General features: G+C 55.3%; 1 protein-coding gene across 1 annotated transcript in view; it reads right to left on the reverse strand.

Annotated features, from left to right (window-relative positions):
* Positions 1–43: 43 nt before the first annotated feature.
* The window catches only part of LOC130840736 (pleckstrin homology domain-containing family M member 1-like), a 31,652-nt gene continuing 18,771 nt past the window's right edge, over positions 44–12,924 (reverse strand). Inside the window, 7 exon segments of the mRNA XM_057716519.1 lie at positions 44–489; positions 570–624; positions 880–953; positions 3,148–3,341; positions 6,696–6,841; positions 9,888–10,304; positions 10,307–10,807. Coding sequence (XP_057572502.1) covers positions 339–489; positions 570–624; positions 880–953; positions 3,148–3,341; positions 6,696–6,841; positions 9,888–10,304; positions 10,307–10,807 — 1,538 coding nt within the window. The 3' untranslated portion in view covers positions 44–338.

Below are 12,924 nucleotides of genomic sequence, written 5' to 3' on the forward strand. Positions count from 1 at the left end.
AGCAATGAAGACCCAACACAGCCAATAAATAAATAAATGTATTTTAAAACAATCAGAAGAAGTATTTCACAAGTGATGCTGAGAAACCAATACTGGAAAATGAAATGTGCAGGTGGTCAGAGGCAGAACGGGGCTTACACTGTCCCGGTCTCGTGTGCTGCCTCACTTTCCTCACCCGTCTCCCCAGGAGCCGAATCTGCAGCCCGAACGTCCTCTGCCGGGGCTTTGCTGATTTCCCTGAGATAAGAAGAATAATGCCAAGGCTTTCACTCTCAAAAGGAACAATTACACTTTTCATTATTTCCCCTTTTTAGATGAGATTTTTAACTTGTCCCCTCTCATCTACCCCGCATCCTTGTGGAAAATCTCATCCTCATCAGAAGACTCCTGGTCGTGTAGCTTCTGTGCCATGTTTCTCTTGCGTGTGGCGTTGAGAGGTCTATACATATCCCTAAGCCAAAGTGGCCGCCTTCTCCAGAAACAGCCCTCCTAGAACACAGAAAGGGAAATATTAACTCTGCATCCCCCTGCTTTCTCTGGCTACAGTACGTTACCCTCCTCAAAGTTACCTGACTCTCGCCTTCTCCTGAGCATCTCTTTCGCAGAAGAAAGGGGAAAAAGCCCCTTGGAGGAAAACACACACAGTCAGTGTTACATTCCCCACCTCTCTCACCTGTGTTACCTCTGGGTTTCTCAGGACTAAATGGGTGCTTCAGTCCAGAATCACAACGAGCAAAATCACCACAGACCTGGGAGCTTGAAAAGCATCCCCTGCGTGCTGGCCTCACAGACGTTCTCGGTGTCTGGCCCCCAGGGTTTCAGGGGGCCTTTGCATGTGGCTTAGCGTGGAGGACAGGCAGGATTTTCAGCCCCACTCACCTTTCTTGGCCCTTGGGCAATTGCCCTGTGTCTTCCTCTCCCTGTGACGCTGCTGCTGCTCTATGAGAAGAAATCTGTTTTGAGAGAAAACATGACCATGGTTGTCCATTGCAACTCTTTCCAAAGCCTCGTTCACTCCTTTATATTTTAAATCCTATCGACCTAGTGAGATGATAACTTCTGTAAGACAGGAACTCTATCCTGTTTAATGTGACTGTCCTGTGCTCAAAAGCCCTCAACGGGACTTCCTAGGTGGTGCAGTGGTTAAGAATCCACCTGCCAATGCAGGGGACACGGGTTCAAGCCCTGCTCTGGGAAGATTCCACATGCCGCGGAGCAACTAAGCCCGTGCGCCAAAAAAAAAAAAAAAAAAAAGCCCTCAACGGCTCCCGCTGCCAGAATAAAATCCAAAACGTCTCTAGGAACTTCCCTGGTGGTCCAGTGGTTAGGACTCTGCGCTTCCACTGCAGGGGGCACAGCTTCAATCCCTGGTCAGGGAACTAATGCCGTGCAGTGTGGCCAAAAAAAAATCCAATGCCTCTGCTGCATAGGGGACCTTGGAGGTCTGGCCCCTGCACCCACAGGCTGGCTGCACGGAGCCCCGCGATGGTCCTGGTGAGCCACACTCCTGCACCCCCTCCCCACCGGGGGTTCCCTTAGCCAGGAAAGCAGGCCCACCCTTCCCCTTTCTTCTCTGGTTCTTTTGCTAAACCCCAGCTCACTACATATGTGTTGCCGTGTGTGCTGGGGCCACTCCGTTTTCCTGTGTGGGAGGACACAGTGGGGTCTGGAAGCTCTAACAGTGCTGATGGTGGCCAGACTAGAGAAGGGTGACCCCAACTTTCTGCATGATTCTCTCTCACACGACTTGAATACCATCTTTGTAAAGAAGAAAAGCACTTGCATTTTTTAAACGAAAAAAAGAAAAGAACTTCACAACCCCTCAGCGGATGCCACCTCCTCCGGGAGCCTCCCTGGCCCTCTGGGCTCTGCCTCCCTCCCTCACGTGCCGCCCTCACTCTCACGCCTCCCTGACCCAGGGCCATGTCTCCGCCTGCCTCTGTCCCTCCCCAGACACGGAGGGCCTCATGTGGCCCTCACCACAACTCTGGTAGGCCCCATGAACGCAGGGATCACTGGCCCATTTTAGAGACTAGAAAGCTGAGGCTCAGAGAAGTGAAGCAACTCCCCTGAGTCACACAGCGGGGCTGGGGCTGGGTGGAGGCTGCTCTGAGCTCTCTCCCCCACCTTATGCTGCTTCTGACATGGGACGGCCACAGGCCTGGCCCTGCGCCAGCCCTGCCGGGAGGAGCGGCTGCAGGGGGAACGTGGACGGGCTGGTGAGCTACTCCCACTCCCCAGAAACCCAGCACCCAAGCCCAACTGGGCAGCAGCCACCCGCTCGTCCACCGGACGTCTGCCCTCCTGCGGCCCCAGGACAGCACAGCCCCACAGAAGGCGTCACCCCTCACCCCCGACGGACCACTGAAGGCCCCCCAGGCCCTGGGTACCAAGGAGCTTCTTGAAAGGCATCCTGGGGGTCCCATCCCCAACCTGGTCCTCTCGCGAGGATGTGGGGACAGATGCTGCCCCAGCAGCACAGCAAAGCTGCCATGGGGTGGAGGGCTGGCGGGGACCGGAGGAGCCAGGGTGCCACAGCCCTTCTTACCTCTCCGGCCTCCTCTCACCACATCCCTACCTTCGTCCTCGCTCCCCCCAAAGCTCTCCCTGTTCTTTGCACGCATGGGGCCTTCGTTCACGGCCCGTGCACATCACTCCTTCTGTCTGGAGCACTCTTTCCTGTGTCTCCTCACGTTCCCACGCATTCTTCAGGCCTTACCCGGGATGTCAGTTCCTCCAGGGAGCCTTCCCCCCTCTGCCCTCCTCCAATCTGGGTTAGACCCCCCGCCCCGCTGTACTCCCAGGGCATCCTTCTCTCTCCTCCGGCCCTCGCCCCTCGTGGTAGCGGCGGCCTTACTCACCTGCGTGCCTTCCAGAGGGCGGGACCCAGGTGCACCTCGCTCAGCGCTGCGGCCCACACCCCTGGCCCAGTGATGGGCTCTGAGCACGTTCTCAATAAATATTTGTCAAACGTATGAATGGACAGATACATGCACAAGTAAAAGCCACTCCTAAACGCAAAGGGAAGGCCTTCTCCACCCAGCCCTGGCATTTCTCCTGAGCACTTGCTGGCGCATGGCCCCCGTGTGTGTCTCTGTGTGTGTGTGTCTCTGTGTGTGTGCGTGTGTCCACGCCCAGGGTGCTCACCTCTTGCTCAGCTCCTTCAGGGCTCCGCTTCGGCACAGCCCCAGGTCATCTCCCAGGAGCTTCCGCTGCTCCCGGCTCCTCCCGATGAGGTGCATCCGCTCCACGTGCTCACACAGGGACGCGTTCACCAGCTGCAGGCTGATGAGGGGCTGGGCCCGGATCTGCGTCAGGAACGTCAGGGCCTGCCTGCAGACCTGCGGACACCAGCGGGCAGCGAGGGTGAGACAGGAGGGCCGTTTGGTGAGCACCCGACGGCCTGGCACTGTGGTACCGACTCACTCGCTCACCCCTCCATCCACCTGCCGAGGGCAGCGGTACCGTCTTCATTTTACAGATGAGGAAACGGAGGTTCGGAGAGAGGAAGTGACTTGGCCAAGGTCCACAGCTCATACAAGCCATGGTTTGAACCCAGTTTATCTGACGTCCAAACCCACTCTCCCCCCTTGGCACCAGCTCCTGCCCCTCCCGACCGACCGACTGACCATACTGGGATGGAGGAGGGGCTGCTCCAGTCAACACGCCTCTCCCCCTGGGCCTCACAGATCCTCCCCACTATTTCCTGTCCCCCCCGCCCCCATGTTCCTGCCGAAAGGAAACAGCCACTACCCCAGGCTCAGGAACCAGGTGACGGGTCTGAGTCAGGCTCCAACCACAGGAAGCCACGGATCAGACAGTTTAACTAGAGGTTTCCTGAGCTCCCTCCACCCCTGCCAGCAGCACCAACCAGGGCCCCCCAAGTCTCCACGTGGAGCTCAGTGATCAATCTGGGCCTCTCCCACGTGATAGGACTTTGAAGGTTCTACCCTCAGCCCTGACCCTGATGCCAAAGCCAACTACTGAGCCCCTACTGTTTACCAGACACTGGGCTAAGGACTTCGACCACATCCTTTCTTCATCCTCACAACAACTCAGAAAGGAAGCTGTCATCATTCCCATTTTACAGATGAGGAAACTGAGACTCAGAGAAGCTAAAGTGGCTTATCCGAGCCACCAGAAGAAAGCAGAGGCCAGGTCTAAACTGAGGTGTTGTCTCTGCGCACCTGGCTGCCTCACTTGCTAAAGAGAAGCCCCTCTCCCCTGCAGTTTCCTCCTTGCCATGATAAGGATGGAGGAGCTGAGATGTTCTCCACTGTCAACCGCCCTGCAGTGCTTAGGAGTCGGGCTTTGGCTCCCGCCTCCACCCCTTCCCAGCTGTATGACCTGATGAAACTTACTTAACCTCTCTGTGACTCAGTTTCCTCATCTGTAAAATGGGGGAAATAAAAGCACCTAACTCATGGGGTTATTTTGAGTTTAGATTAAAAGGAAATCCATGTAAGTGTATCCTCAGTAAATGGGAGCTGCCATCAGAATCTGTGGGTGCCTATGTGGCCCCGGTGTCTGTCCCCTGGCCCAAGGGGATGCAACAGGGCCCTCGGAAGACTGTTAGGCCGGGGGCTGCTCCACCAGAACCTCTCACTTCCCCCAGCGGCTGACAACTCCATCTTTCCCCATTTCCCAGAGCCCTGAGGAACCAGCCCCCAGCCAACGCGCAGCCCACTGACAAAGGCCCGGTGGCTCGTGACTCAGTCAAACTGCTGTTCCCCAGCCCTTCCCACGACTCAGCCCCAGGCTTTGGGTGAGGCTCAGATGAACTGACACACAGGAAGGCGGGCGCTGAGAACTGCCAAGTGCGGCAGAGAGGCATGGGCTTGGCCTTCGAGCTCCCCAGGGACTGTTCCTCCCCATGGAGGAGACAGACAAAGAGAGAAGCCCCAGGCCTGGGCTGACCTTCTGCCAAGTGCCAGCCAGGCCTCGCAGGAGTGGGTCAGCCAGAGTGGTAACAGTGGACAAAGGGCCCCTAACCTGCCAGCCAGCCACTTCCTTGTTTGAATTTTGCTGGCTTCCCCAGGTCTGGCATCTTTGAGAGAGCTGGATATTTCCTGACTTCAGGCATGCTGAGGGGAATGGTATAATCTTCTAGTTGGAAAAAGGAAGCGGCACAAAATTACAGCAGTGAATAAGGAGACGGCTCAACAGACGCACCCGGAAGTTGTAAACAGTGAGGGTGTTTTATGGCCGGAGGGCTCTTTGCATTTGTGGTCATCTTGAGGTTTCATTTTCTCCGTGTAGTTAGTTAAATAGCTAGCACTGAGGGCAGGGCTGGGGATGAGGGAACCAATAAAAAAGCCAAAGTGAAGCTAATGTCTCTGGGGGTTCCCATCCCCGGGGGCGGTGGGGGGGAGGGCGGGGTGGTGCAGGCTCTGAGAATCTCGTTCCCTGGACTCTGATGGGGACACGTGCGGACACCTCCACGTGGAGAGACAGCACTGCCGGAGGCCTGGGTCTCAGGAGAAGCAAACAGCGTCTTCCTGGTGTTCTGTCTTGTTGTAGCAGAAATCTGTGCCTTTGGGAGAAAGCCAAGTTTGTGCCCCTTGAGGCAGACTCTGACCAAGTGAATTAGGGGCAGAAGGCGAGGCCTCAGGATAGAGAAAAGGCACCATCTAAGTGACTGGTGGGTACTGTCTCCTTTAGTCCTCACACAGCCCGGGGAAAGACACTGTTGTTAATTTCCTTTACAGATGAGGAAACTGAAGTTCAACAGTTTGCTCATGGTAACACAGCTATGTAAGTGGGTAAGCTCAAGTTGAAGAAGAGGAAAATCTGAAAGACTGCAGAATACATCTGAGGCAGAAGCATTTGGCGAACTTAAAAAAGTGCCCAAGATGTAATACGAACTGAACAAAGCATGTGATAAAGCAGTATGAGTCCAGTATGATCCCAAACTTTACAAAAAGTAGATGCAGGAGTTTGTATTCTTGGGGGTGGGGTAGAAAGGCTAAACAACTGAATAAAGATGATTTTGAACAGTGAAAAGAAAAAAAAGTAGATGCCTATGTAAAAAAGCAAAAATGCACGGAAAAGGCTGACTGCTCCCAGGGGAAGTGCAGCCAGCTGGCCAGTCCATCCATCCATCCGCCCATCCATCCAGACATCCAGCCACCAACCCACCCATCCACCCATGTATGCATCTACCCAACTAACCCATCCATCCATCCATCCATCCATCCACCCACCCCACCATCCACCCATCCATCCGTCGACACTCATCCACCTACCCACCCATTCATCCACCTCCTCATCCACCCACTCATCCTTCCATCCACATCTATCCACCTATCTACCCATCCACCCATGCATGCACCTGCCCACCTAACCCATCCACCCATCCATCTATATAATCTATCCCATCATTTTTATCTACATATCTAGTTGCTGGTGCTTTAAATAGTTTTATCTGTATCCATGGGGGGCTGCAGTGAACCATCCTTAGATTGCCACCTGAGGACCAAGGCAGGCACTGAAAGAACTCTGCCTAGGGGCTGGAGACCAGCACCCAATTACTTTCTTGGTCAGCTCCCCCACATCATGGGGCCTGAACTAGCGACCCAGGCTTCCCTAGAGCCAAACTCCCCCACACATATGAACAGAAGCCACAAAGAGGAGCAAGCCCTCCTCTGTCACTCAGAGGCCCCGGGTGGCCACAGAAGGCTGGGCTTGAGGCTTACCGGGCACTTGGTGAGGTCCCAGTTGTGGATGACCCTGGCTGGGATCACTGAGGCATTGTCTTGATGGCAGATGTCACAGTAACAGAGGCCAGAGAAGGCACAGAGCTTGGGTCGTACAAATGAGAAGCTGATCTGCCGGGAGCAGCCTGGGGAGAAGAACAGTGGGGGGGTGAGCAGCGGTGGGGCCAGAGTCAGCTTCTGAGCAACACAGAAACTGCCAAGGCAGAAAGGGCCCACTATCGACGGAAAGAATCAATAGAAAGTTTAAAAAGGAGAGTACGAAGGACTTCCCTGGTGGTGCAGTGGTTAAGAATCCGCTGGCCAATGCAGGGGACTCGGGTTCGACCCCTGGTCCGGGAAGATCCCACAGGCAGTGGAGCAACTAAGCCCATGTGCCACAACTACTGAGCCCGTGCACCACAACTACTGAGCCCATGTGTCCCAACTACTGAGCCTGCATGCTGCAACTACTGAAGCCCGCATGCCTAGAGTCTGCGCTCCATAACAAGAGAAGCCACCACAATGAGAAGCCCATGCACTGCAATGAAGAGGAGCCCCTACTCTCTGCAGCTAGAGAAAGCCCGTGCCCAGCAACAAAGACCCAACGCAGCCAAAAATAAATAAATAAATAATGAAATACATCTTTTAAAAAAAAAGGAGAGTACAAAGATAAAAACAACCACCATTCATATTCCCACCACTCGGAATCAACCCTACTGACTAATCTTTATGGCAAAACACCGTAAGAATTATCGTCAGCATTTCACAGCTGAAGAAACAGATACACAGTGAGGTTTGGAAACCTGCCCAGTCGCGCACCGATTGAGTGGCACAGCTGGAGCCAGATTTGGGTTGGGTTGGTGTAGAGCCCACATTCTCTTTTCCCTTGCTGCCTCTGTTCAATGTTCCCACTGCTTGCACACCAATGCCAGCCTCCTCTGGGTCCACCCCTCCACGGGGGCCCAGAAACGGAAGCCATGGAGTCAGGGTCTCAGCAAGCAGGGCAGGAGCTGGGGACATGGGGCTGGCCGCGGGGAGTGGGTGGGGAAGCCAGCCAGAGGCAGGGCCGTCTGGACATGGCCTGGTGCCAGCCTGAAGCCAGACCTGCCTGACGCCTCGAGACAGCGGTTCAGGGCCAGCTTCAGACCCTCTGCTGGGGGCCCCTCCACAGCAGGGCGGGGAGAGGGTGGGGGCACGGGCGTGGGGTGTGCCCAGGGCAACACCAAGCCCTGGCTCAAATCCCCAGCACGGGCCCTGCCTCCTACAGTACCAGGGAAGGGTCCCCTCTGCCTCCTGGGGACTAGAAGGGCTGGCTCTTTGATGGACCAGCTGTCTCATCCTGACCATCACCAAATTTTTGCAAGGTTCCAATTCAGCTACTACTTGTTATCACGAAGTTTAAATGAGGTTTTGAAAGTGCCCCGTAGACTATGAAATACAAGCCAGATGTCAGAGATTGGTGTCTGCCTGGCCAACAAGCTGTGCCCACAGGCAGAAAGGAGGCCTGAGCTTCCCAGTTTCAGTGTGGCTGGCAGGCTGGCGGGTGGCAAACAGAGCCGCCTGCCAGCATCCATATCCCCAGCGGGGGAGCCCTCCTGCCAGCCCCGGGGGCCTGGCCTCCTCCCTGAGCCTGGCACCCATGGGGTTGATGGGCAAAATGTCAGCGTTAGCGGCTGGCAGGTGGGGGACGAGGGGTGAGCAGGGGCTTGAAAATATCTTCTGCAGGAAGCTCTGCTCTGCTTAGCTTCTCCATCCTCAGGGGGCATCGACCGCAGACCACTTCCTTCCAGATGCCTGAAGCAGGCTTTCCCCTCTAGTCCCACAGGCTGCTCCCCGACAGGACAGCTCCTAGACCGCGTGCAGCCACCCGTCTCCCTGCGGCACGCTCTGCAGCAAGGCCGCCTCCTCCTCCCGGAGGGCCCAGGGTGATGGAAACAGGTGTCTGGGTTGGCGAGGAGAGCTAGAAAGGGAATGTGAGCAGCGGAATGTCATGCAGCCTTGAAAGCAAGGGAGTGGAGAGGCCCTGTGGGGGCCCGGCTAAGAGAACAGGTTCTGGGACCATCAAGTCCTCTTCCGGCTCTGCCATCACGTGCTGTGTGAACCTGGGACAGGTACTTACCAGCCCTGTGACTCAGCTTCCTCAGCTATAAATAGAGACAAACCCCTACAGGGCTGTCATGAGGATTAAAGCAGACAGTCCAAAGAAAGCATCTGGCCCAGGGCCCAGCACAGGATTGGACGATGCTAACCACAGAGCAGATGTGCTGACCTAGAAGAATATGTATAATATACCCCCCTAAGGAGGAAAAGCCCAAGTTGCGGAACAAGAGGTATAGCTGTGCCGACTAACACAGCGGCAATGCGCCACAAGTGCTCATTTACATTTCAATATATTTACATTAAAGGAAACTAAAGATCCAGTTCCTCTCACGCTAGGAAGTCACATTTTAAGTACTTGGTAGGCACATGTGGCTTGCAGCGATCGTCCTGGACAGCACAGATCTAGAACATTCTCATTACCACAGAGTTTTGGTGGACAGCTCTGAGTAGTACGAGCCCATTTTTGTAATTAAAAACAAATTGTGGGGGCTTCCCTGGTGGCACAGTGGTTCAGAATCCGCCGGCCAATGCAGGGGACACGGGTTCAAGCCCTGGTCTGGGAAGATCCCACATGCGGTGGAGCAACTAAGCCTGAGCACCACAACTACCGAGCCTACGCTCTAGAGCCTGCAAGCCACAACTACTGAGCCCACGTGCTGCAACTACTGAAGCCCGTGCACCTAGAGCCCATGCTCCACAACAAGAGAAGCCACCACAATAAGAAGCCCGTGTACTACAATGAAGAGCAGCCCCTGCTCGCCGCAAGTAGAGAAAGCCCATGTGCAGTAACCAAGACCCAATGCAGCTGATAAATAAAAATAAAATTTATAAAAAAAAATTTAAAAAGTAAAAATAAAAACAGATCGTGTACACTCGCAAAAGCATGCAAAAATATTTGGAAGGGTACCATGCCCCTGCTCCAAAAGGATATAATCTGATCATCAAACAGCCTCAGTTGCTGCAACTTCCCCTGGGGCAGGATGGGGCACTGGTGGGGACCAGGAAGGGGTGCAGAGCCTAGAGCAGGAACCCCACGGCGGGCAGAGCGAGGCTGGCAGGGAGGCTGGGGGCGGCGGGACAGAGAGTTGGCACCTGCACAGAAGCAGCCCTGGGAGTCGAGGCCTTTCTCCGTGGGGATGGCCGCCAGATACTGCAGCAGGAAGCCATTCTCCCATGTAGCGAACCTCAGCACCTCCTGACAGTTTTCATCCAGACTCCCGCCGAGCGTCACTGCCTCCTCGGCCGTCTCCAGGTAGGACGCCAGGACCCTGTGCACCAGGTCCCTCCACAGGGCAGCCTCCTCGGCATTCCCGGCCTGCAGCTTCAGGACGGCCTTGGCTGTGATGATTTTGAAGAAGGATGGGCCCCCGAGGCTTGTGTCCGGCAGGATGTCTCAGATGGTCTCGACTCCATGGCTGTCACTTAACATCTTCTCGTTGTTTCTCATGCGGAAGCACCTCAGAGACTCCAAGGACAGGGAGAAGATATAGGGCACCCAGGTGCGGTCGTGTACATGTACAGAAGGGATTCTTTAATAGCATCGGGCTCGGGAACTTGGGAAGAGGACCAGTCCAACTGCAGGCCCTGGGGGGTTTCAGGCTCTGAGAGCAGGTTCGAATGGGAGGGGTGGCCACCCTGGGGGGCCTCTGGGGGGTCCTCGGGTTAGTCCGGATACTGGATGGTCACCCACTCCTCTTCCTGCTGGGGCCGGCACTTCTGCAGCACCTCCCGCACCCGGTCCAGCCAGTCCTCGGCTTCATCCCGGCACGAGGCACGCAGGGTCAGCTTCTTGCCCGAGAAGACCAGCTCGAAGCGGCCGTCGCTGTGGGCCGGCCCCACAGACTCGCAGCGCAGCAGCGAGCAGTTCTCCACGCAGGTGCGCTCCTCGCCGCTCAGGCAGAGGCGCAGCTCCAGCGGGGAGAGCGCGCAGAAGAGCTCTTTCCAGAAGCCCATGGCCCCCCGCCGCTCCACCGTGCCCAGCTTCAGGAGCCCCCGGAATGGGTTGGACAGCCCTGGAGGCAGAAAGAGGTGCTCTAGATGATGGGCATGACCCTTCAACAGCCTGGATAACCTCCGGGGCCAGAGTCCTGTCCCGGGTGTGGACGAGACCACCCGGAGAACACGGGCCCGCCACTGGCTGGATGGGAGCGTTTTTTGAGAGCCTCCATCCCGTCCTCACCCCAGCTGTTAACCGTGTTCCTGAATTTCACTGAGAGAATAAAAGCACTCAAACGATCACCTCTACATGCCCCTCACGGACCCCCCACTTCCAGCATCTGCACCCACCCTCTGACTGCCCCCCGTGGCCGGGGAAGAGCTGGCTGTGCTTCTGTCTGAGGCCGACCCTCCCATGTGTGCATGCGTGCAGGGGGGCCCCCCACCCCCCGCCCACTCAAGGACAAGGACGTCCTCCTGGAATCCCCCCTTGCCTGTGTCGCTCTTTTCTCCCTTCTCTACTGGCTCATTCCCACCAGCCCACGAACACGCTGTTATTTCTCCCAGCTTTAAAAATATCTCTTGACTCCACTCGCATCTCTAATTACCACCCCGTGTCTCTGTTCCCTTTACAGAAACCCCCCTGAGGAGGTGTGGGAACTGTCTTTACTCCCCCTGCTCCCATTCCTTCTTGAACCTGCTCCAAGCAGCCTTCTGTCCCCTCATTCCACAGAAGCTGCCCTTGGGAAGGCTACCAGGACCTCCTTGCTGCCAAGTCCAAAGGCCAATCATTGGTCCCCACCTGCCCTGGCCCATCAGCATCCCTGGACACAGCTGAGCCCACTTTCCTTGGTTCTTCTCTGCTGTCACTGGCCCCCCTCCTGTCTCCCAGGCTCCCCCTCCTCTCGCTGGCCTCTCAGTGCTGGAGGCCCCGGGCTCAGCCCTGGATTCTCTTCTCTACAGACACCAGCTTCCTAGCTGAATTTCCCTGGTCTCGGAGCTTTATGCCAACGACTCCCTAGTTTTTATCTCCAGCCTGGGCCTCGCCCTTCAACTTTCGATTCCGATCTCCATCTGCTCCATGTATGTCTAATAGGCTTCTCAGAGTCGACATGTCCAAAAATGAATTCCTGATTCTCCCACTCCAAACCTGCTTCTCTCTGGATGTTCCTCCTCTCATAAAATGGCAAACTTCATCCTTCCAGCTGCTTGGACTAAAAATCTCAGAGTTATCCTTGACTTTCTTTCTCACCCAACATCTAAGCCATCAGCAAATCCTCTTGGCATGTCCAGAATCCTCCACTTCTCACCGCCTCCACCACTATCCACCACCACTCCTGGCCTGGCTTATGGCCACGGTCTCCTAACTGGTCTCTTTAGCCCTTCAGCAAATGAGCCACGATGACTCCCCCTTTTAAAAGATTACATCTCTCTGCCCCAAACCCTGCAAGGCTGCCATCTCCCTCAGAGCAAAAGCCAGTGTCCTTTCTGTGGCCCATGAGACCCTCCGTCACTCTGACCTCATCTCTAACCACTCCCTCCCCATCTCCTCTGCTCCAGCTACTCAGGTCTCTGTTGTTTCCTGCACATGTCAAGTGTGTTTCTGTCGCAGGGCCTTTACATGTGTTCTCCCTGCTTGAAACACAAAGATCACCTCGTGCCTTCCTCCCTCCCTCCACTTCTCCTCAAATGTCACCATATTTGTGAGGGCTTCCTTGGCCATCCTTTATGAAATAGTACCCTGCCCACCTCCCTGATTTACTACTCCCCACAGAAATTATTATCACTTGTCCACACTGCACGTTTACTTGTTTATATGCGTATTTCCTGCCTCTTACACTAGAATATACTTCCCATGAAGATAAGGACTTCGCCTTGTTTCCTGCAGTGTCCCCAGCACCGAAAACAGTGCCTGGCTCATCACAGATCTCAATAAGCATCTGTGGAGTGAGTGAGTGAGTGAGTGAGTGCCTATGTACCACACACAGCCCAATGCTTCCTGCTCCCTGGGGTCCAAAGGACACACACTTCTCTCTCCCAGCCTGGACTAAGCTTAGAGATTTCAAATCACTGTGTAGGGTCTTCCTACTCTTCGGGGCATGATGATGTAGGGGCATAAAACACATCTTCTCTGCCATGGTTGCAGTCAGCACACAGGCTGAAAGAAAAATCTAAAAGGAGGCAGCATGGAGAC

The sequence above is a fragment of the Hippopotamus amphibius genome, chromosome 17 (genome assembly GCF_030028045.1).
Source record: "Hippopotamus amphibius kiboko isolate mHipAmp2 chromosome 17, mHipAmp2.hap2, whole genome shotgun sequence".
NCBI lineage: Eukaryota > Metazoa > Chordata > Mammalia > Artiodactyla > Hippopotamidae > Hippopotamus > Hippopotamus amphibius.